Below are 24,294 nucleotides of genomic sequence, written 5' to 3'. Positions count from 1 at the left end.
TTTAAATGACTGACGATTAACTAACACACACCAAGGAGTCTGAATATAAATTAATATCGAATGTTAGGAGAAATACACTACGAACTTTCGTTAAAGAGGGAAGAAGAAGAAAGGTTCGATTGTCAGTCAATCATCTCAGATACTTTATTCTAGCATAAATGATAAAAGAGCTCGTAAAATTGGCATTACAGCATATTGTGTAGATTTAAACTCTTACTTGCCGAAGTAACTAAAAACTGTACAACAAGGTAACCTAATCAATCGAAGTTCTGAATAATGTTTTTATTACTGGTGTATTTATTACAGTATGTCCAAAGTGCTTTTCTGATATTAGAAGTGTTTAAAATCTGCACAACAGTAACTGCACTCGAAAAACGAGCCACCAATATTTAAAATACTCCTTGGCTGTATGGTCAGTGTACTGGCTTTCGGGTCAGAGGGCGTCACGATCGATTCCCGGCCGGCTAATTCCTCTGCCTCGAGAACTTTGTGTTTTTGTTCGTCTTAATGCACATTTCTTCATCTCTACACTACACATCACATTACCACGTCCACTTATGATTGTCACCAGGAAGGCCATCTGCCCGTCAAACAGGCCCAAATCCACTTCAAGTGCCAACCTCAATAAATTTGGGAAAGGTCAGGAAGAGAAAGACCTGTGTTAATCAACAGAACATAACAGAGAGCTGAAAATTTCGCATCTACTATGTTCGTGAATTTTGGGGTTATGGGCTGAATGCCAATTTCTCGTAACATGAAGGTTGAGTACGAACATTTTTTCTTTACATTTTTGAAAGTGACAAAAATTCCAAGTTTAGACACAGACTCCAAAAAATCACTCGACACATGTGATTTGATAATGAATTCCCCCTCAATGCATGATGTTATTAGGGAAAATATTTGCTGGGTAGAAAAATTGTTCTGTGATACTTTAGATAGTAACTAGGTCGATTATTCACCGAGTTTCATTCCTATAATCGAACGCTACTTCTTTTAATAAGTAAATCTCATTGAATCGTTTTATGCTCTTTTGTTTCCACGCGGTATGCTAATAAACTAACAGAAATCTAACTGATGACATTTTTTATTAACGTGTTGCAGCACGTTAAATAAAGGAATATTTGCTGATTTAACTAATATTGCAGACGAACGCTAATTACATTTATATCGATGGATTATAATTCGGACAAAACTGTATGCTAATTTTCAGTTATGTGAAAGGACGAATAGCAGATACGGCATAGTACATCTGATTTCAATAGATGGAACGTAGCAGCCAAGCAACCAAATTTGGAACAACGGCTGTACGTTGCCACAAGCACGACTTCGTGGTCAGCTGATACAAGCAGCTTACAGATTAGAATTTCGCCGAAAATGGATATTTGAATCGGCCAATGCTAAAAGAGACTCTGTTAATCAAACCGAGTATCGAGAAAACTAAATAAAAATGTCTGTGGATTAAAAGAAACATCCTAAAAAATAAAAAATCATGGTACCTCGATGAAGGAATGGATATAAAGTAGAATTAGGTTTGTTCTTTCAATCTGGCTGCAAAAGATTGTTTGAAGTTTCTCGACTGAGACTCTTTTATCATACATTCGATAGCTGCTTATAATATCATTTGTATTTTATATTTGCCACGAATAAACTTAACAAATACGTAGACATGGGAGTACAAGAACCCTGCATTTGGTTACTGACCTTCTTAGCAACCATCAGTAGGCCAGTTCATTATTTCATCATAGAAGTGTTGATGCTTGAGTGGAATATAAGCCATAAGTTTCCCGACGTCTTGGTTTTTAACAAGCTTTAAAGGCACTTTGCTTAATGGATAAGCTGCTAGAAGGGCTTCGGTTAGGAGCTGAAATCCTTATAGCATAACACGCTGAATTTTCATGACCCAATTCATCTGAGGTTAATACAGTACTGTCACAATGAAATAGGGAGTATCCAAATTATATACCGATACGAATAATTTTCTTTTCTTGTAATAGAGGAATTATAAAAAATCCTTCGACTGTGTTCAGTGGGTTCGATCCCTGCGAGGTCAGAGAAATTTGGGGCGTTTTGAAATTCGACAACTCCGTGTCATTGGTTACAAGCATGTTGAAGAACTATTGAGGGACAAAATTACGACAACTTGTCTTCCTTTAACATTTATTGCAATGAATGGACGTAAAAAATTATTATTATTATTATTATTATTATTATTATTATTATTATTATTATTATTATTATTATTACTCTTAAAACTATTTGGAAAGCAAAGCATCCAGTTCGGAAGCTCATTTTACAACGCACCATTGGCACTCTGTCATAGCTAATGTTATACAAGTACCTACGAAATAATCTTACCTCCTATACTCCTCTTGTGGGTGAGGGCGGTAGAATAACACCCACAATATCCCCTGCCTGCCGTAAGAGGCGACTAAAAGGGGCTTCAGGAGCTATCAACTTGGGAGCGTGAGTTGGCGACCACGGGGCCCTCGCCTGAGTCTTGGCATTGCTTCCACTTATTCCAGCCTCCTCACTTTCATCTATCCTATCCGACCTCCCTTCGTCAAGTTTTGTTCTTTTCCGACCCCGACGGTACTAGGTTTGTGAATCCTAAGGAGTCTCCCATTTTCACGCCCTTCGTGGCCCTTGTCTTTCTTTGGCCGATATCTTCATTTTTCAAAGTGTCGGATACCTTCCCTTTTTTCACTCTGATTAGTATTAGCCCATATAGAGGATGGTTGTCTAGTTGTACTTCCTCTTAAAACAATAATCACCACCACCACCTCACTCCTATACAACTACGAGTATCTTACCGATATAGTATGTTCGGTTACTGTATAAACTGCTTCCTCAAAGAGATTTTGTATTTGTTTTGTGTATGAATTTTTGAAAATTATTCGTATTGTAACTCATATCCCGTGGCAAACACGTCATATTTTGATAAGCGATAGTTTTGCCACATGACCACCACCGTGCCGCCCGTTGAAACGAGAGACCATTCATCACCAGACCACCTGCCGTGGTACAGTGTGTTTCTTGAGTGTTGTCAATGCTTTACAGAACGGATATCAGACAGCGGCGGACCGGCGCTGGCGCTATAAATGGCGAGTCTGCCATCATCTTCCAAGAGGCCAGCGGGATCCTGGGGCAGTTCAACATAAGCAAGCAAAGGTAGGCAGAGTGATAATTAGGGTTTGGAAGTTTATGACCTAAAGAAGTACAAAATATGCAAGCAAATATCCCTTAAAATATGACTTAAACATTTTAGGGATAGTTAGCAAGCATTAGAGTATTACTGACATTAAACGTGTCGTAAGGTGATAAGTGGTAGTATAACAGACACATCTAATCATACAAACTGATAGTAGGTAAATTAAAACTTTAAACATTCATTCAGTATTATTAGCCCTGAGACACAGTTTACATTCTGTTTTCCTAAAAAATGACCAAAAATGAAATATTAGCATGCTTTTTGGTATATTTCGGCGTACCTTCGTACAGCATCTCATTCTCGGAATCACGTCTTCTAAACCTATTACCTATCTATTTCGAGAAAATAAAGAAAAATATATGTATATGTATATGTATATGTATATGTATATGTATATGTATATGTATATGTATATGTATATGTATATGTATATGTATATGTATATGTATTTTGAAATCCTGTGTTTGAAATTCGACACGGAAAACATGTAGGTACCTTGTTAAAAACAACGCCTCAATGTGTACTACAATTCTCAAAATATAACGAAATATGACCTATATCACTAAAATAAATAAAATATGATCAAATATGACCTCATATAACTGAAATAAAGTTAGCCTCCATGGCTCAGGCGGCAGCGCGTCGACCTCTCACCGCTGGATACCGTGGTTCAAATCCTGGTCACTCCATGTGAGATTTGTGGTGGACAAAGCGGAGGCGAGACAGGTTTTTCTTCGGGTACTCTGGTTTTCCCTGTCATCATTCATACCAGAAACACTCTCCCTTATCATTTCATAGCATTTATCAGTCATTAATAAATCACTTTGGGAGTGGCGACTCCATTGTAATCTATATATATAAAATAGTATGTACTGACTGACTGATTCATCATCGCCGAGCCAAAACTACTGGACATAAAGGAATGAAATTTTAGGGATACATATATATTAGGGTGTAGGTGCTCACTAATAATAATAAATAATGTTATTTGCTTTACGTCCCACTAACTACTTTTACGGTTTTCGGAGACGCCGAGGTGCCGGAATTTAGTCCCGCAAGAGTTCTTTTACGTGCCAGTAAATCTACCTGCACGAGGCTGACGTATTTGAGCACCTTCAAATACCACCGGACTGAGCCAGGATCGAACCTGCCAAGTTGGGGTTAGAAAGCCAACGCCTCAACCGTCCGACCCACTCATCCCGGCTAGGTGCTCACTAAGGGTGGATTTTTGGATATTCCGTGGCTAAGGGGGTGAAAAAGGGGGTTGAATTTTTAAAATGAGGATACTTACATCTCAAAAACTTAAAAGCTTACAGACATAAAAGTTGGTAATTGGAATCTCCTTTAAAAATAAAGAAATACGTATTTTTTGTTTCCGGAAAATCCCTTTGGGGGGGAGGTGAAAAAAGGGGGAAATTGGTTGAACACCTATTATGAGGAGACTTATATCTCAAATACTGAAGATGTTACAGACATAAAAATTGGTATTTGGAATCTCCTTTGAAAATAAAGAAACACGTATTTTTGTGTTTTTGGATAAACCGATGAATAGGGGGTAAACAGGAATGAGAAATGGAGTGAATTTTTAAAAAGATTATATCTGCAAATTATCTCAGATGCGTAACATATTACAGATTTTAAAACTGGTATTTGGAATTTCCGGCCGCCTCTGTGGTGTAGTGGTTAGCGTGATTAGCTGCCACTCCCGGAGGTCCGGGTTCGATTCCCGGCTCTGCCACGAAATTTGAAAAGTGGTACGAGGGCTGGAACGGGGTCCACTCAGCCTCGGGAGGTAACTGAGTAGAGGTGGGTTCGATTCCCACCTCAGCCATCCTGGAAGTGGTTTTCCGTGGTTTCCCACTTCTCCTCCAGGCGAATGCCGGGATGGTACCTAACTTAAGGCCACGGCCGCTTCCTTCCCTCTTCCTTGCCTATCCCTTCCAATCTTCCCATCCCTCCACAAGGCCCCTGTTCAGCATAGCAGGTGAGGCCGCCTGGGCGAGGTACTGGTCATACTCCCCAGTTGTATCTCCCGACCAAGAGTCTGAAGCTCCAGGACACTGCCCTTGAGGCGGTAGAGGTGGGATCCCTCGCTAAGTCCGAGGGAAAAACCGAACCTGGAGGGTAAACAGATGATGATGATGATTTGGAATTTCCTGTAAAAGTAAAGAAACATAAATATTTTTTGTTCGGAAAATCCACTTAAGGGGAACTGGAAAAGGTGGTGAATTTTTAAAATTAGCATATCTACAGTATATCTAAAAAATGTAACATGTTGCAGACGTAAAAATTGATATTTGGAATCCCCATTTAAAATAAGGAAAGACGTATTCTTTGGTTTACGGAAAAGCCCCTTAACGGGGAGGGGGTAGAGAATTAAAAAATTAGTTGAATTACTTGTATAATAATGTATGTATGTATGTATATATACCAAAAATCTAAAGGTGTTAAACAATCGTGAAAACTGGTATTTGGAATCCCCTTTAAAAGTAAAGGAACACGCATTGGGGGGGGGGGCGTGATCACCTTGGTGATGGGGTGGGGGGTGAAAACGGAGATGAATTCCTTTTACGACGATACATATATCTCAAGAACTGAGAAAGTTACAGTCGTGATAATTGGTATTTGGAAGCTCTTTTAAAGAAACGGGTACTTTTTTTGGAAAATTCACTTGAGTGGCGAGTGGGAAAGGAAGTAAAAAAATTGAATTCTTTTTCTGGAGAAACTTATATATCAAAACTGAAGGTTACAGACGTGGAAATTGGTACTTGGATTTCCTTTCACAATAAAGAAACACGCATTTTTTGGGTGGGGGAAACCAATTTAACGGGCGGGGATGGAGTGAAAAAGGAGTTGGGCTTTTTCATGAGGATACTTATATCTCAAAAACTGAAGATGTTAGAGGCAAGAACATTTGTATTTGAAATCTTATTTCAAAGTACAGAAACACGTGTTCTTTCGTGTTCGGAAAATCTACTTAAGGGGGGGGGGTGAATAAATTGAAAAATTAGTTGAATTCTTTGTATGAGAATACTTATCTCAAAAACTAAAGATGTTACAGACGTGAAAATTAGTATTTGGAATCTCCTTTAAAAATAAAGAAGCACGCATTTTAGGGGGGAAATTGACTTGGGGGGAGGGGGCGGTGAAAAAAGAGTTTAATTCCTTTTTATGAGGATACATGTACCGGTATCTCAAAACTGAAGATGTTATAGTCGTGATAATTGGCATTTAGAAGCTGCGTTATAAATAAAGAAACAAGTATTTTTGGTTTTCGGAAAATTCACTTAAGGGGGAGGGTGAAAGGAAGTGAAAAAATTATTTTTATGGAGAAACTTAGATCTCAAAAACTTAAGGTTACCCACGTGAAAAATTGTATTTGGAATCTCCTCTAAAAATAAAGAAACACGCATTTTTGAGGGGGGGAATCATTTTAACGGGCTGGGGGTTAAAAAAGGAGTTGAATTCTTTTTATGAGGATATTTATATCTCAAAAACTAAAATGTTATAGGCATGAACATTTGTATTTGGAATCTTCTTTCAAAGTAAAGAAACACGCGTTCTTTCATCTTCGGAAATTCCATTTAAGGGGGTTGAATGAATTGAAAAATTAGTTGAATCCTTTGTATGGGGATACTTATATCTCAAAAGCTAAAGATGTTAAAGACGTGGAAATTGGTATTTGGAATCTCCTTTAAAAATAAAGGAACATGTATTTATTTTTTCGACTTGAGAGAAGACTGTTTCTCACATGTACAGTTCTATATCGCATGGTCGTCTTAGCCCCAAAAGGTAATACAACAAACATGGTTTACAAAGAATATCTGGGGTAAATTAAACTCAATTTTTGGGTGAGTTTTTATACTTTAGGAATTTTAAGATAATATCTTAGTACAATGCCGAGGAACGATTATTTGATCAAATTACGAAATCCACGCGGGTAATTGCTAGTATATATATATTGTTCATTCATTACATCCCTGACCCGGCTAAAGACTGGGAAACAGGTTGCAGGTTTTAAGCAAAATATGATCAAATATGACCTCATATTACTAAAATAAGAAAAATATGGCCAAAGCAATAACAATGGCCGAAATATACATTTAAATCACTCACAGTTATTTCTCAGATTTTGGGTATAAAGACCTAAGGAATGAAATATTACTTTTCCTTCACTTCCATACCTTAGCGGTAATGGTTTTTTTTCTGACTTTTATTTGCTGATATTTTTCTTATTTTTTATTTTTCGTTTCAGGACGACACACACACCCAGTCCCCCAGCCAGCGGAAATAACTAATTAAGGTTAAAATCTCTGATCCGGCCGGGAATCGAACCAAGGGCCAGCACGCTTATCATATAGCCATGTAGCCGGACATGTAGTGAGCTTGGTTCATGGCGGGATATGGTCTGCTGTCTGTCAACAGTTCCATACTCCCAGTCTTATTTTTTACTATAACGACTTACATTGAGGGAAATTTAATTGGTAGACCATCTGAATAGTCGGCATAGTGGCCTTCGGTTCAGAGAAACCCAGGTTCGATTCCCGCCCGGGCCGAGGGTTTTAACCTATCTAGTTAATTCCCCTGGCTTGGGGACTGGGTGTTTGTGTTCGGTCTTAATACACACTCTCTTCATTTATACACAAGTCCGACTCGATGGCTAAATGGTCAGCGTACTGGCCTTCGGTTCAGAGGGCCTCGGGTTCGATTCCCGGTCGGGTCGGGGATTTTAACCTTCATTGCTTAATTCCAATGGCTCGGGGGCTGGGTGTTTGTGCTGTCCCCAACTCACACACCACACATAACACTATCCTCCCACCACAATAACACGCAGTTACCTACACATGGCAGATGCCACCCACCCTCATAGGAGGGTCTGCCTTAAAAAGGGCTGCACCAGGCTAGAAATAGCCACACGAAATTAAATTTATACACAATACTCCAAATTCCCAACCACCACAGAAACACGCAACGGTAAATACAGCACGTAGATTGTAGTCAGGAAGGGCAGCCTGTCATTAAACTAGACCAAGTCTACATGTGAGACACAGATTCACCCCACTAGGATATCGTAAAAGTGGAAGATAACGAAGAAACAATATCCGTTAATTTAGTACTTGTAAACAGAGCTTTCATTCGAGAGATAGTGGGTTCGAACCTCACTGCTGGCAGCCCTGAAGATGGATTTCCGCGGTTTCCTATTTTCACACTAGGCAAATACTGGGGATGTACCTTAACTAAGGGTACGGCTGCTTCTTTCCCACTCCTAGCCCTTTCCTGTCCCATAAGACCTTTCTGTGTCGGTGTGACGCAAAGCCAATTGTATAAAAAAAACTTGTAATCAAATTGCAGTCAACTTTTTCCCATTTCCCATAATCGATATCTTAATTTCCCTCCATGTATCACTGTTAAGAATATGACAATATACATCCGTAGAAGACATGAAATGTACAGTTGGCCATTCTGACATAAAAAGGTAATTAATTTTTATTAATCAAATGTTAATTTCGTCTATGTATGCATTACGCCGTTAACTACAAAACGTTTCATTTCACTGCCCCAAAATATCAAAGCAACACTTTTAATTTCTCAAAAATTAAGAATATAAATACATGAAAGGGATATTATCATCACTCATCAGCATGGCAGGTACTTTCAACAGCCTGTCTCTTCACATGGCCAACAGCTCCAATTTTATGGCAGCACTTATGTTCAAAGTAGAACAAAAATATTTTAAATCCAACTTCTTTTTAATGAAATTTAGTATTAGCAAAGCACGGAATTTAGTATTAACAAAAAATCCATAGTGCAACAGCCCCGAAGGGCCACGGCCTACGAAGCGACCGCTGCTCAGCCCGAAGGCCTGCAGATTACTTATGAGGTGTCGTATGGTCAGCACGACAAATCCTCTCGGCCGTTATTCTTGGCTTCCTAGACCGAAGCCTCCATCTCACTATGACACAGCTCCTCAATTCTAATCACGTAGGCTGAATGGACCTCGAACCAGCCCTCAGCTCCAGGTAAAAATCCCTGATCTGGCCGGGAATCTAATCCGAGGCCTTCGTGTAAGAGGCAGGCACGCTACACCGCGGGGCCAGCATTTAGTAGTAACGAAGCTCACATTAAACTATAGGATGGCAATAGTAAACAAGAGATATCTTGGAAACTAATTAATTAACATGAATAAATTGAGAAAGCTTATTTGTCTAACAACCAGAATCGGTGGATTTTTGCAGTCTTAGCATGCATTTCAACTAAACATTCCTTTGCACATTAGTAATGAACATTCTTTCTATAGGACACAATGGGTCTTACACGAAAAACATTCCCCACATAGTAATTTCGTGAACTATATGCAGTTTAATTGCTGTAGAATTGAATTGTTTGCAATACTTGCCTTGCGATTAGGTTACAGATGAATACATACAAATAAATTTCTAGAATTTGTGAGATGAAAGTTTTCATTGGAGATAAAATATTTTTATTTTCAAAACTTTTCTGAATAAACATGTCCTAGTATATGCCAATTTTACAAAAGGGCTGCTTATCTTTTCAGATAATATCATCATGAGCGCCAGTACAACCAACGAAGTAATTCTGATTTATTCAGTGCTCTTCATTTATGAAGTTTATAAATCTCGACACAGTCGCTTGGCATTTTAGAGTGCTTAAAATGCTAGGCGTTCGCCTCTGTGATGTAGTGGTTAGTGTGATTAGCTGCCACCCCCAGAGGCCCGGGTTCGATTCCCGGCTCTGGCACGAAATTTGAAAAGTGATACGAGGGCTGGAGCGGGGTCCACTAAGCCTCGTGAGGTCAACTGAGTAGAGGGGAGTTCGATTCCCTCATCAACCATCCTCGAAGTGATTTTCTGTGGTTTCCCCACTTCTCTTCCAAGCATATGCCGGGATGGTACCTAACTAAAGGCCACGGCCGCTTCCCTCTTCCTTCTCTATCCCTTCCAATATTTCCATCCCCCACAAGGCCCCTGTTCAGCAATAGCAGGTGAGACTGCCTGGGCGAGGTACTGGTCCTCCCCCCAATTTTGTCCCCGACCGTATGTCTCACGCTCCAGGACACTGCCTTTGACTCACTGAGTCGGAGGGAAAAACCAACACTGGAGGGTAAACAGATTAAGAAAGAAGAAGAAAATGCTAGACACCCATGTCAGACGATCTCGGAGCGCAGTCTATAAGTCACTGGCCTTATGTTAGAATATAGTGGATTCGACAACGGCTGAGGTCTATGAAAATATATGCTGTTCGAATTCAACGACTACGTTCCTTCGGCTTCCGACACATTAAAGAACTCCTGTGGGATAAAATTTCAGCATCTTAATGTCCGTTAAGTAGTTTGAACGGCGGTTAAACAAATATTCGTAGAATTATTGCTATTGCTGAACAGGGGCCTTGTGGGGGATGGAAATATTGGAAGGGATAGAGAAGGAAGAGAGAAGGAAGCGGCCGTGGCCTTTAGTTAGGTACCATCCCGGCATTTGCCTGGAAGAGAAGTGGGAAACCACAGAAATTATTATTATTATTATTATTATTATTATTATTATTATTATTATTATTATTATTATTATTATTATTATTATTATTATTATTATTATTATTATTATTATTATTATATGTGAATTCGTTCGAAGAGAAACTTAGAAATCGAAATCAAGCATGCAGACCTTTCAAGCTATTGAGGATAAAAACATCATTTGTCCGGCTCCTTGAATGAATGGTCAGCATTGAGATTTTCGGTTCCAGGCATCACAGATTCAATTCCCGACCGTTTCACGGATTTTATCCACGTCTGGAAAATTCTTCTGACTCAGGGATTGGGTATTTGCGTTCGAGGTAATACACATCTCCTCATTTATCAAACTACCAACCACTAAAGCAACGCCCAGCTGTGAATACATCCCCCCCACATAGGATTGGCGTCAGGAAGGGCATCTGGCCGTAAAAGCCTTAAAACTGAGCCAAATCCACATTGGGGGAAATGCCAGAAAGAAGAGTTTTTGTTCCAGTTCGCTTTACATCGCACTGACACAGATAGGTCTTATGGCGACGATGGGACAGGAAAGGGCTAGGAGTGGGAAGGAAGTGGCCGTGGCCTTATTTAAGGTACATCCCCAGCATTTGCCTGGTGTGAAAATTGGAAACCACGGAAAACCATCCTCAGGGCTGCCGACGGTGGAGTTCGAACCCGCTATCTCCCGAATACTGGATACTGGCCGCACTTAAACGACTGCAGCTATCGAGATCGGATAAGAAGTATAAAAAGAAGTGACCCAAGCCGTCATTAAAAATAAAAATTAACTGCATTTTTATATATATATCGAACCGAAGTAAATAAGCTATTCCTAAGAAATGTATTATTAATAACAATTTAATCTGACACTAAAATGTACCTGCCATGAGACATAGAATAATTCACAAGTGATTTACATGCATCTGTAATAAATTTCGGGCCATGTGTTTTTTTAGTGAAATTTCAAGTGGTGTGAAGTCCGTACAGGTGGTTTCTGACGATTGCTACTGAAAATGTCATAACGGTTGTTACAATCTTATCTTGAAGTTGTTTTACTCTCCACTTTACAAATCCTTTGGGAATCGTTCCTATGGCTCCAATGAATGGGCCTTTTACGGAGATTCTGTCGACGTTATATGATCTTTGAAAGAAGCTAATCACTGGCCCATATGTATTTTTCTTTTCTCTATCGACCATCTCACGTTGAAAAATAGTCATCAAATCGAATAGTGAGATCTATGACTTTTGTTGTGGTTTATTATTATTAAAATCATTATTCCGAGGCCTGTTTTCACATTCTAGCGGGGTCGTCACAGGTGTGCGAATATGTCACACGTACGGACTTGGCTCTGTTTAACACCCGGATGCCCTTCCTGACGCCAAACTCACGTGGAGGCAAGTAGTCATTATTGTGCTTTTCTGAGATCATTGGTTATGTGATGCGTTGTGTGTGCATGAAACAAACACAAATACCCAGTCCTCGAGTCAGAGGAATCAACCAGATGTGGCTAAACTAACCTACTCGGCAGAAATCTATCCCGGAATCCTCTGAATCGAAGGCCGAATGCTGAGCATTCAGCCACGAAGAGGAGCCGTCTAAGAAATTCATTGTTATGAGCTTTATCAAGACAGTACTGGGCTCTCTATATAGCTGCGGTTGACGGATACTTGTTTAGACATAGCGTCTAGTCGTATAAGGACAGTGTTCTAAGGCCGGTCGAGCGGAAGTTTTGACATGCCTTGTTTGCTTATTCATAACCGAGGATAAGCCGGTGTCACGTTAACAGCAGAGTGCTAAGTGTTGGTAGTCGCGTGCCCGATACGGACTTGCTGACTGGCCTTCGTCTCCTGCGACTCGCATTTCCAACTTCAGGCCTTTAAAGGCTGCTTTATATTAAACTGGTGTCTGGGGTGCTGGCTACTTTTCTAATGACAAAGATAGCTACTATTCTTACAGGAGCACTTGAAGGATGTCCGTGTTCAATTTTAGGAACGTATCTAGTTGGGATAAGTATTATGTATTTGGAAGTACAGGGAAAACTGCTTTTTTTTCTTTACCTTTTTTTTTACAATTTGCTTTACGTCGTGCCGACACAGATAGGTCTTATGGCGACGATGGGACAGGAAAGGTTTAGAAGTGGGAAGGGAGCGGCCGTGGCGTTAATTAATTTACAGCCCCAGCATTTGCCTGGTGTGAAAATGGGAAACCACGGAAAACCATCTTCAGGGCCACCGACAGTAGAGTCTGAACCCACTATATCCCGGAACCAAGCTCACAGCTGCCCCTAGCCATACGGCCAACTCGCCAGGTAATAGAACTGAAAAAGTTATCTTCATCATTGAATATATTAGTTACTGAAAAGTAACGATTACAAGTAAAAATTGATCAGAATGTAATCGTTACTTTTACTCAATTACTCCTCAACTCTGTAAATAAAAGATGTATCTGGTACAACCTATCCAACTGAATGCAGCTAAATTTGATGTACTGAATCTGTGCTATAATTTAACTCTACATTTAAATGTAAGAATATTTTCTTATTGTTATTCTCAAAATTTCAATAAGAGAAGTTTATGAAATTACGTAAATCAATAGACTAATACTAGAGAATAGGGGAGTGCTTAGTTAATGTGCAAAGGCTTGAGGAATGAACACTGAAAGGCATACCAATCTATAATGAAGATTTATATCTGTAATATTTATTTATTTGTTTATTTATTGTGTTCCACACAACTAATGATGTGAAATACCTGTAGCCTACTATTATATTAAGTGAAAAGAAGGAACAACTTAAAATTATATTAACTCCGATGGAACTCCTCGTAAAAATAAAGTCATACAATACACTTTTCTTGAGTAGTATAATATCACCAATAGATACATTATTACAAATATTAGTTATTAATATGCACATAACTTAACAAGGTATTAACTAACATTTTAAACCTCTATTACTGCTATGATTATAAACTATTATGGTAGTGATGTTGTAGAAGATGAAGATGATGATGATTATGTAGATGATATTAATAGAAACAAACCATTGAAAGAAAACTATGAGCTTAACATCAGAGTTGGATTTTAATTTAGAATAGAATATTAATCAAACTATTTGTTTACATTGTTTTCTATGGAGAAGAATGGATCTGAAAATATATCTGAACTGTATTCATTTCTATATTTATTCAATATTGATATTGATTTAAACACTGGTGAATGACTGTCTTTCTAGGTTCTTGGTCTTGGGTAGTGTAGATGGATTTGGGACACACAAGTTGAACCGAGAGTGCAAGCTTGGGCTATCAATATGATTATTAAATAATTCATAGATAAATAGAATTACTGCGATTATTCGTCGTTTTTTCCAAGGACTTACAGCTAATCTGTTTCATTAAATCACCATAGGAATCAAATTTATGGCAGTTGTTAGTTAGTTTGTACGTAAAGTATCTGAGAAATGTGTTTTTCAATATTTCAACTTTTTTTTTCGTACATTTGATAGTTGGGATTCTAAATGAGCGATGTATATTCTAGCCTACTTCTTACAAAGAAGTTGTATAACAACTTTATTACCTCGCGATTATTGAAGGCACGTGTCCATCTCTTAATAAATCCCAACACTCTGTAAGTATCTGCAACTACTTCATTTATGTCTACGGAGAACATCAAAGTGAACACCAAAATGCCTGATAGAATTCACTAACGGCAAGTTACTATTCATAATATTATATGAGTGACTAAGATTATTTTCATCCTTGGAAAATATCATGACATGACACTTGTTTATGTTAAAATCTAACTTGTTAATAAAGCTCCAATGTGATGTGTTATTAAGATATTTCTGAAGAAAACTACAGTTCTTCTGTGACCGGACGCTTTTGAAAATTCTCACATCGTCTGTGAATAACAATATGTTTGAATATTGTATGCATTTAGGAAGATCATTTATAACTGTAAGCAATAAGAGGAGTAGTGGTTCAAGATTTGATCCCTGTGGGACACCAGATCAAGTATTATAACACGCAGTCAAATCCTTTATAAGACACAAATTGTTCTCTATCAAAGAGATAATATGCAAATAAATTGATTAGGCATGAGAAAGTCCATAATAACCTAATTTATTTAAAAGTACATCGTGATCAACTATATCAAATGATTTTCTAAAAATCTCTGAAAACTACATTAACTTGGATTCTGATATTACATGAAATCCAATAGACTTGTCGCCATCGATTTCCCAGGTCTGGATCCATGTTAGGAGCCGGTGATGATAATTTCTAGCAGATAGAGGGTTTGTTCATAAACTTTTGCTAGTGCGGAAGAAATTGCAACGGATCTGTAGTTATTTTACTGACCTATCCCTTGATTTGTTAAGTGGACTAACTCGCGTTAAATGTCACTTAACGGGAAAGGTTCCAGTTTTCAGCGAAATGTTAAATATAATTCAGAGAAGATACATGAAATATCTCCACAGCCTTCAATTTTATAGCGAGGGATATTTTAGGTTTCATCTTATGTATTGCCTTTTGGATTTCGATTGAACTAATTTCATTAATATTTAGCATATTCATCAATGGATCAGTTTCCCTATTCGAATACTAAATCATACTGCGCTCGTTTCTTTGAGTATACAGAGGAGAAATAGTCCGCAAAACTGTCAGCAACAAATGTGTCGCTCAATTATTTCCCGTTGTATTTCTTTACACTGACATTCGAGCTCATTTTCCTTCGCATCCACGCTAATTTCATGTTCTGCCCGTAAGAAATAGCCTTTATGCGTGATGCGCATATCTTTGTTAATTATTTGAATTTCAAGAAAATGGAAAGCCTTATTTCTACGCCCTTCATGCAACTTCCTGTGATGGTATGCTTTCCGCCAAATATTTATTATTAACTCTTGCGTAAACCAACAGGGGTATTGTTTCTTTTCCTTTACCGGTTGCCGGAACTCGAGAATTTATGGCAGAAAAATTTTAAAATAATATACATCTAATGCCTGGTTAACATCAGTATAAGTTTTTTGAACGCCCCAATCTATATGCGAAAATTATTTGTATAGCAAATCAAAATCTGCCTTGTTACAATTGTATACAATTTTATCTTTTGCCCGTACTTGCACCATATGCGAGTAACTTGCGTGTATTATGAAAATGTCAGAAGTGTAAAGTGTTGAATGTGAAGAAAGGCCGGGAATCGCACCCGGGGCCGCCGGTTGACAGGCGGATACGTTGCCCCCTACACCGCGGAGCCGGACTATTCAGACGTTATTCATCAGACGATGTAAGTAGTGTACAGAATAGATCAGGTAAGAATCTTCTGCCCTATAAAACTATAACTTATGCTACGGGAATCATCCCTCCACCACATACACGAAACACTGTTTAAAAAAGTGAAATAAAAAATGAAGTAGCTGAGCGTCGAACTTGAAGTCGTTGAAAAGTGATGAAATAGGAAATGCTGTTTAATAGGAAAACTATTCGTGTGTGTGATACTTGTTATTTTGATCTCAGAAATATAAGTAAAGGACGTATTTTAATGAATAATTTTCACGACCGCATTGTACTCGCAGTAAACTTTCAGTGTATTAGGTCATGTTCAATACATATAATACATAGTTTTTTCTATTTATATTTCATTACAAAATCTTTATGTTTAAACAGAATTATAATCTCACATAGCACTTTCTTCTATATACTTACCAAGAACATCGTCGTATAATTCAGCTTGCTGCAGTACCGCAAATCTTATCGCATCAAAAAATAAACCTATTGCGATCGTTTTAAGGCAAAGCATCAAAAGAAAGAACACGCAAGACAAAGTCCGCTCGGTCCAAGCAATTTTGAGACACTTACCTGTCTGCGTGCGATCATGATGTCCACCATGGGCTTTGTCACTGATAGTGGTCGCCGAAAGTCAGAGACTCGTTTTATAGAGACCTCCAGGGAAGGGCCCGAGCTACAGATAGAGATAATCCCAAAATCCTCCGTAATGATTGTAATTTGTGAGGGTAGATTTGATTAAAGTTGTCTGTCATTTCTGACACGGAAATGAAAATGTCGTGGACATCGGGATTACTCACAGACGCAGATAACTGGGGTAATAACTAGTATTTACTTCAGCTTGTCCTTACTTTCGTCTAATTTAGTTCGGTTTGTTTGCATAACGATTTATTTATTTATTTATTTATTTATTTATTTATTTATTTATTTATTTATTTATTTATTTATTTATTTATTTACCCTCCAGGGCCGGTTATTCCCTCGGACTCAGCGAGGGATCCCACCTCTACCACCTCAAGGGCACTGTTCTGGAGCTTCAGATTCTGGGTCGGGGGATACAACTGGGGAGGATGACCAGTACCTCCTCTAGGCAGCCTCACCTGCTATGCTGAGCAGCGGCCTTAGAGGGGGGGGGGGATGGGAAGATTGGAAGGGATAAACAAGCAAGAGGGAAAGAAGCGGTCGTGGCCTTGTGTTAGGTACCATCCCGGCATTTCCCTGAGGAGAAGTGGAAAACCACGGAAAACCACTTCCGGGATGGCTGAGGTGGGAATCGTACCCACATCTACTCACTTGACCTCCCTAGGCTGAGTGGACCCCGTTCCAGCCCTCGTACCACTTTTCAAATTTCGTGGCAGAGCCGGGAATCGAACCCGGGCCTCCGGGGGTGGCAGCTAATCACACTAACCACTACACCACAGAGGTGGACTATTTATTTATTTATTTATTTATTTATTTATTTATTTATTTATTTATTTATTTATTTATTCGGTTCCTCGGGTGAATGATCACTATACTGGCTTTCGATCCAGAGGGCATTGATTACGATTTCCGTTCGGGCCAAGGATTTTTACTGTGTATGGTTAATTTCTCTGGCGGAGGGACTGCGTATTTGTGTTCGCCTAAAATCATATCTCTTCATCTACATACAGCACACCACATTACCAATCACCAAAGAAATACGCCATAGTGAATACATTTCCGCAATCTAAGGTCCTAAACAGGTTTTATGTACCACCGGTACAATAATAATAATAATAATAATAATAATAATAATAATAATAATAATAATGTTATTGGTTTCTCGTTGCACTAACTGGAGTTAGGTTTTCCGGAGACGCCAAATTGCCGGAAGAATTTAATCCCACAGGAGTTTTCTTACTTGCCGGTAAATCTACCGACAAAAGGCTGACGTATTTGAGTACCTTCGAATACCACCATACTGAGCGTCGGTTCGAACTCACCAACTTGTGCCCAACAGGCCTGCATTCTACCGTCTGAACTACTCAGCCCGACTGTGTCTATTAAAACCTATCGCAACTGAAAGGACATTAAACAAATTGCTTGTGACATTTTACGTGTCAGTGTGTAATGGTTACTGAATTCCACGCACTGGACAGGTTAATACAATGTTATGCCAGGTGAAATTCCGGGAGCCACCTCCAAGTTAAATGTACCATTAGCTTGAGAGAAACGAGTGTTTGATTCTGGAAACATCAAAGACAATCCTCAAATGAACTGCTCTTCAGTAGAAATACTATTCAAAGCTGCCATCTTAACAACCACCAAAGATCAAGACTCCAGGCAACAGAAAGAACTCTCTCTATTGACACGATGTTTATCTCACAAATCACTTTTTCCAGCGGAAGTCTGTGGCAACTTCTGCAGGAGATTGGCCTTGTTAGCAAGTATCTCAGTGTCATAGCCAATCTTTACTGTAATCAGAAGGCCACGGTTTGCGTTTGAAGAAACCCAGATCCGTCGAGAAGTCCATCAAGGTTGTCTCCTACTTCCTCTGTTGTTTAATCGTACTGAATGAGATGCTGGGTTTATCCTCTGTAGAAGGCATCTTTATCAACGATATTCGTCATGCAGATGGTACAGTGCTGCTTGCTGACTGCACAGAGGTCTTGCAAGTTTTACTGGAGAGAGTATACGCATTTGCAACAACTGGAAACTCAAGATGAATGTTAAGAAAACTATGTTCATAATAGTGAGTAAGCAGCGGACGAGTTGGCCGTGCGGTTAGAGGCGCGCAGCTGTGAGCTTGCATCCGGGAGATAGTGGGATTCGAACCCACTATCTCCCGGATGTAAGCTCACTGCCGCGCGCTCCTAACCGCACGGCCAACTCGCCCGGTGTTTCCCATGTTCACACTAGGCAAATGCGGGGGCTGTACCTTAATTAAGGCCACGGCCGCTTCCTTCCCACTTGGTTAGTCTTTCCTATCCCATCGTCGCCATAAGACCTGTCTGTGTCGGTGCGACGTAAAACAAGTTGTAAAAAGTCAGTAAGCAGAATGGCATTCAGGCACATTTGATGCTAGGAAGCGAAGAAATTGAACGTGTTACCCATAAATAATTTGGATGATGCTTGAATTACAAGTGGGAGTACAGTCAAGAGATCAAGTTAAGAATCGAGCAGGCACGAAGCACCTTCATGAAAATGAAGGAATTCCTCAGTAACCGCCATCTACACATGGATCTGAGACTTCGAATGGTCCTGGGCTACGTGTTTCTCACACTAATGTACGGGACAGAAGGATGGACTTTGACCAAGACCCTGTGCAAAAGACTAGAAGCCTTCGAAATGTGGGTCTACCGGCGAATGTTACGAAGCTCGTGGACGGAAAGAGTGAGAAGAGAGAACTAAAATACTATTTTCTATCAAAGAACGGAAAGTAGAATATGCGAACCTAGTGATGCTGGGTAAGACAGAAGGCCGTCGCAGACCTGGATGATGAACCTCAGGGACTGGTACAGCATGAGTATGGTTTTTAAATTTCCCGTATAGCAATTTCGAAATCCAAGATTTCATTGATGATCGCCAAACTTTGATGAATACAGCAGAAAGAGAAGAAGTAGAAGCAGTACAAGAAGTAGAAGAAGAAGCTATTTGTTGTTCTTATTGTTGATAATGCGAGTTAAATTTCACCATATAGTGCTCAAACACTTTCCGACAATAAACTCTGAGCAATTTAGATGTACACCTACCAATGTTTGGAATATTGTGGGCTTACGCACTTTATGTGGTAGTGCGTGTGTAGTGCTTTTGTAAGTGGTAGAGAGCACTGTATACGCCCAAGTAAGTCAATTGTTTGTTTACAATACAGCACGTGTCCCTGCCTACACTCTGTGTTGAGCCACGACTGAATTAAGTCAGTTCAGGAGAAGACTGGTAGAAGTGTATACAGTGCATTCCGAGCTTCAGTTAGCGTTTCCGTTTCAAGTGTAATGCGCGTTTTTCAGTTTGACCGAGCCCGAATTGTGACATAGATTCAGGGTAGACATATACAAGCAGCACTATCACGCACCGTAGCGTTTACCCGAAGTGCAGTGTCAAACACGTGGAAAAGGTACCGTGAAACCAATGCTGTCACTGACAGACCGAAGGAAGGTCTATCAAGGGTTATAATGCCACGGTATATCCGCGTAACTGCGCAGAGGAGACCAACTTTGACTGCTCATCAATTACGAGATGATTGCTTGAGGATAACCGGGATCCGTGTATCTGCGAAAACTGTACGCAATTGGCTGCAGAGTGCCCAGTTAAGGTCATTTCAACCGATTTGACATGTTGCACTAAAGAATCGTCATCATGTGGAGAGGAGATGAATCATCCGACATCTTAATTGGGGGTTGGTGCGTGCATTTCAGTGGGCTTGGCAGACTGATATGCGAGCAACTTCTGGCTCAGTGAGGAAAGCAACGGGAAACTACCTCACTCCTCATTTCCCCAGTACACCTGTTCAGTGATGCCTATGCCATCTATGACAGCTGTTGGCATAGCTGTGGATGATCAAACGAGCCTTCGGGCTGAATACCCAACATACATACTTCAATAACCAATACGAAATCAATCTTGTCAACATCCTGGTGTTTCCTGTTATATTATATCCACCAGAGAAATGGAGAGTACGCACCGCTGACTGCCACCGTGTCGAGGTATTTGAGACGTTGTGCTGGTGACGTATGCTTTGCATTCCATGACTAGCACATAGAACTAACGCATCTGTTCTCGCAGAAGTTGTCTACCCTGATTTACAAAAGGATCCTTACATTCTTTGGACATTTTGCTCGCAACCCACACATGGAGCAATTGGTGGTCCAGGTGAAATCCAACATGAAGCGACGACGTGACAGGCTGCCAACCCGCTGGACTGAACTCGTAAAACCCCTCTCGGTACCAACCTGGAGTGAGCGACCCGGCTGGATGAACACCGTAGCCGATGGCGAGGAGCACGGTGTAGCCACCACTCGACTGTAAAGACTTTTGGAATACGATGATGATGCACTGAGATCGAATTTGACAACTCGGATTCTGAAAGCCATCTACATATTATATAGGTATTCATGGAGCTGTATAGATGGACGTCCTTGGGACTCGAAACCGAAGCTCCATGATTCACTATATCAGCACGATGCTGGTCAGTAAAAACCGCCACGTGCCGATTCCCTGAGAAGTATCGAACCTGAATTCTAGGCGGATCAGACGTACCACTATATCCTCATCTACGCAGCCCTCTGATGATGAGAAATTACACGTAAAAAGGCCTATCTAGAATGCGGTTTTTTCTTCACGTCGCTCCGACACAGATATGGCTTATGGCGACGATGAAACAGGAAAGGGTTAAGAGTGGGAAGGAAACGGTAGTGGCCTTAATTAAGGTACATATCGAGCATTTACCTGGTGTGAAAATGAAAAATCACGGAAAACCATCTTCAGGATGCCGACAGTGGGTTCGAATCTGCTGTATGTAAGCTCACAGCTTCGCGCCCCTAACCGCACGGCCCACTCGCTCGGTGCGGTAAGTTGACCGATTGGATTGTTGCGATGGCTGCTACAGAAATCATTCTCAACATCTGGCAGTGATTAATGTTTTATGGGAAAATTTAGCATGTTATCCGAGAGTTCGTCTCCTAGGATGAATGGTCAGCGTTGAAGTCTTGGGTTTAGAGAACCCTCCTATTCTCTTTAAAGATAACTTCTTTATTCTTTCCCACGATCTGTTCCGGCTGTACAGAATCTCTTAAATGGTATCGTTCCAAGACCAACACGGCCTTCCTCGGATCTCTCTTTTCCAAGTCCTCCTGGGCGTGCTTCCCATGTCTTTTCGATTAATCGTTTGTCATCCATTCTGTAGAGGTATCCAGACCGTCTAAGTTGTGCTTGTTCCACATGATTTTGAAGAGACTGGATGTTTAACGACGCTTTAATAGTTTGATTCGTCACTTTGTTTCCTCTTGTTTTACGAGTAACTCTTCTCAGGTACTTCATCTCTGCTGTTTTTTTTTTTTTTTTTTTGGTCAAGTTCCATGATTCAATTCAAGTGTAGATGTAGGTTGAATTTTATATTGTAATTGTTATTATTATCCGGCTCTGCGCTGTAGGGGTAGCGTCCCTGCCTCTTACTCAGAGGCTCTAGTTTCGATTCCGGGCCAGGTCAAGGACTTTTACCTGGATCTGAGGGCTGTTTCGAGGTCCACTCAGCCTACGTCATTACAATTGATGAGCTATCTCACTGTAAGATGGCGCCCCGGGTCTAGAAAGCCAAGAATAACGGCCGTGAGAATGTATCGTGCTCAGCACACGACACCTCGAAATCTGTAGGCCTTCGGGCTGAGCAGCACTCACTTGGTGAACCATGACCCTTCGGGGCTGTTACACCATGTGGTTTCTTTTTCTTATCTTTTTCTTTTCTAGAAATATTCTGTTAATAACAAAATATAGTTTGCTTGTGTTTGATAGTCTGGTGTTTTTCTCCAGTCCTTCCATTCTCATTAATTGTAACTCTCAGGAACCTGAAATTTTCTTCTTTCCTTCCTTTCTTAATCTGCTTACCCTCTGAAGTTGATATTTCCCTCGGACTCAGAGAGGGATCCCATCTATACCGCCTCAAGAGTAGTGTCCTGGAGCGTGAGTCATTGGGTCGGGGGTTACAACTGGGGAGAATGACCAGTACCTCGCCCAGGCGGCCTCACCTGATGTGCTGAATAGGGGCCTTGTGGGGGGGGGGGAGTTTGGAAGGGATAGACAAGGAAGAGGGAAGGAAACGGCCGTGGTCTTAAGTTAGGTGTCATCCCGGCATTTGCCTGGGAAGTGGGAAACTATGGAAAAGCACTTCCAGGACGGCTGAGGTGGGAATCGAACCCACCTCTACTGATTTGACCTCCCGAGGCTGAGTGGACCCCGTTCCAGCCCTCGTACCACTTTTCAAATTTCGTGGCAGAGGCGGGAATCGAACCCGGGCCTCCGTTTTCTAATTCCTTTCCCATGGGGTTTGCAGGGTTTCTTAGATCTCCCTACTATCGCTATAGTATTTTCCTGGTGATTAATAATAATAATAATAATAATAATAATAATAATAATAATAATGTTACTTGCTTTACGTCCCTCTTACTGTGTTTACGGTTTTCGCAGACGCCGTGGTGCCAGAATTTATTCCCTCAGGAGTTATTTTATGTACCAATAAATCTACCGACACAAGGCTGGCGTATTTCAAAAGAATGAAAATCCACAGCCTGTTTCCAGTCATTGGACCGGGTCAGGAATGGAATGAATGAAGTCCCCATCTAACGGCGAGGATAGGAATTGTGCCAGCTGCCGAAGCCTGTCGCACTCCCCTGGGGCAATGATTAATGAATGGCAGATGAAATGATATTGGAGAGTGTTGCTGGAATGAATTATGACAGGGAAAACCGGAGTAGCCGGAGATAAACCTGTCCCACCTCCGCTTTATCCAACACAAATCTCACATGGAGTGACCGGGATTTGAACCACGGAACCTACTGGTGAGAGGCCGGCGCGCCGCCGCCTGAGCCACGGAGGCTCGCTGGCGTATTTGAGCACCTTCAAATACCACCGGACTCAGCCAAGATCGAACCTGTTAATTGAAGGCCAGCGCCTCAACCGTCTGAGCCAGTCAGCCCGGCTTTTTTTGGTTTATAACCGTCTTTCTCTTTACTAATTCGGAATACAATATAAAAAAAGAGACTTGATACTTGAAACGTGAAATATGCACTGATTTTGTCCAGAAGTTGCTTTAATGTGCAAGAACTGTCCATGACCTGACTCAGTGTAGGACATACTAACCTGGCTAATAAAAACTGACGCATTGTTGATGGTGTTGCTTCTACACAGACTAAGGTGTAGGCGTGTCTAGCGTTGTCCCAGTTACACATACAGTACTGAGGCAGACAATGACAGCAGGTGGGTGATGTCACAAGACCCCATTGTGTAACTGGTGGGCGATCCTAGTCGCTACAGCTTCTCACCACCTTCGCGCACCGACTGAACTGTTTTATCTATCGATGGATTATTTATTTATTTATTTATTTATTTATTTATTTATTTATTTATTTATTTATTTATTTATTTATTAATATATAGAATAACAGTTAGGAGCCTCCGTGGCTTAGGCGGTACCACGCTGGCCTCTCACGTCTGGGTTCCGTGGTTTAAATCCCGGTTACTCCATTTGTGCTGGGCAAAGCGGACGCGGGACAGGTTTTTCTGCGGGTACTTCGGTTTTCCCTGTCGTCTTTCATCTCAATAACACTCT

At 40.5% G+C, this 24,294-nt stretch overlaps 2 protein-coding genes across 5 annotated transcripts in view; one reads left to right on the top strand and one right to left on the bottom strand.

The window, feature by feature from the left end:
• The window catches only part of LOC136876292 (uncharacterized), a 241,331-nt gene extending 224,713 nt beyond the window's left edge, over window positions 1-16,618 (bottom strand). Inside the window, exon 1 of one of the 2 annotated variants that reach the window (XM_067150117.2) lies at window positions 16,587-16,618. In XM_067150117.2, the coding sequence (XP_067006218.2) occupies window positions 16,587-16,616 (30 nt within the window). In that variant the 5' untranslated portion in view covers window positions 16,617-16,618. Of the gene's footprint in view, window positions 1-16,433; window positions 16,533-16,586 lie in introns of those variants that run through there. The other variant, XM_067150118.2, reaches the window with a different exon arrangement.
• Window positions 1-24,294, top strand: part of fray (frayed) — a 394,936-nt gene that overhangs the window by 144,304 nt on the left and 226,338 nt on the right. For 2 of the 3 annotated variants that reach the window (XM_067150114.2, XM_067150113.2), the window contains exon 2: window positions 3,058-3,168. The exons of the other annotated variant lie outside the window; for it this stretch is intronic. In XM_067150114.2, coding sequence (XP_067006215.2) covers window positions 3,058-3,168 — 111 coding nt within the window. The remainder of the gene's footprint in view (window positions 1-3,057; window positions 3,169-24,294) is intronic. 3 annotated transcript variants of the gene reach the window in all.

The sequence above is a fragment of the Anabrus simplex genome, chromosome 6 (genome assembly GCF_040414725.1).
Source record: "Anabrus simplex isolate iqAnaSimp1 chromosome 6, ASM4041472v1, whole genome shotgun sequence".
Classification (NCBI taxonomy): domain Eukaryota; kingdom Metazoa; phylum Arthropoda; class Insecta; order Orthoptera; family Tettigoniidae; genus Anabrus; species Anabrus simplex.
Note: the sequence above shows the minus strand (reverse complement) of the source record. Positions and strands in the feature narration are given on the sequence as shown.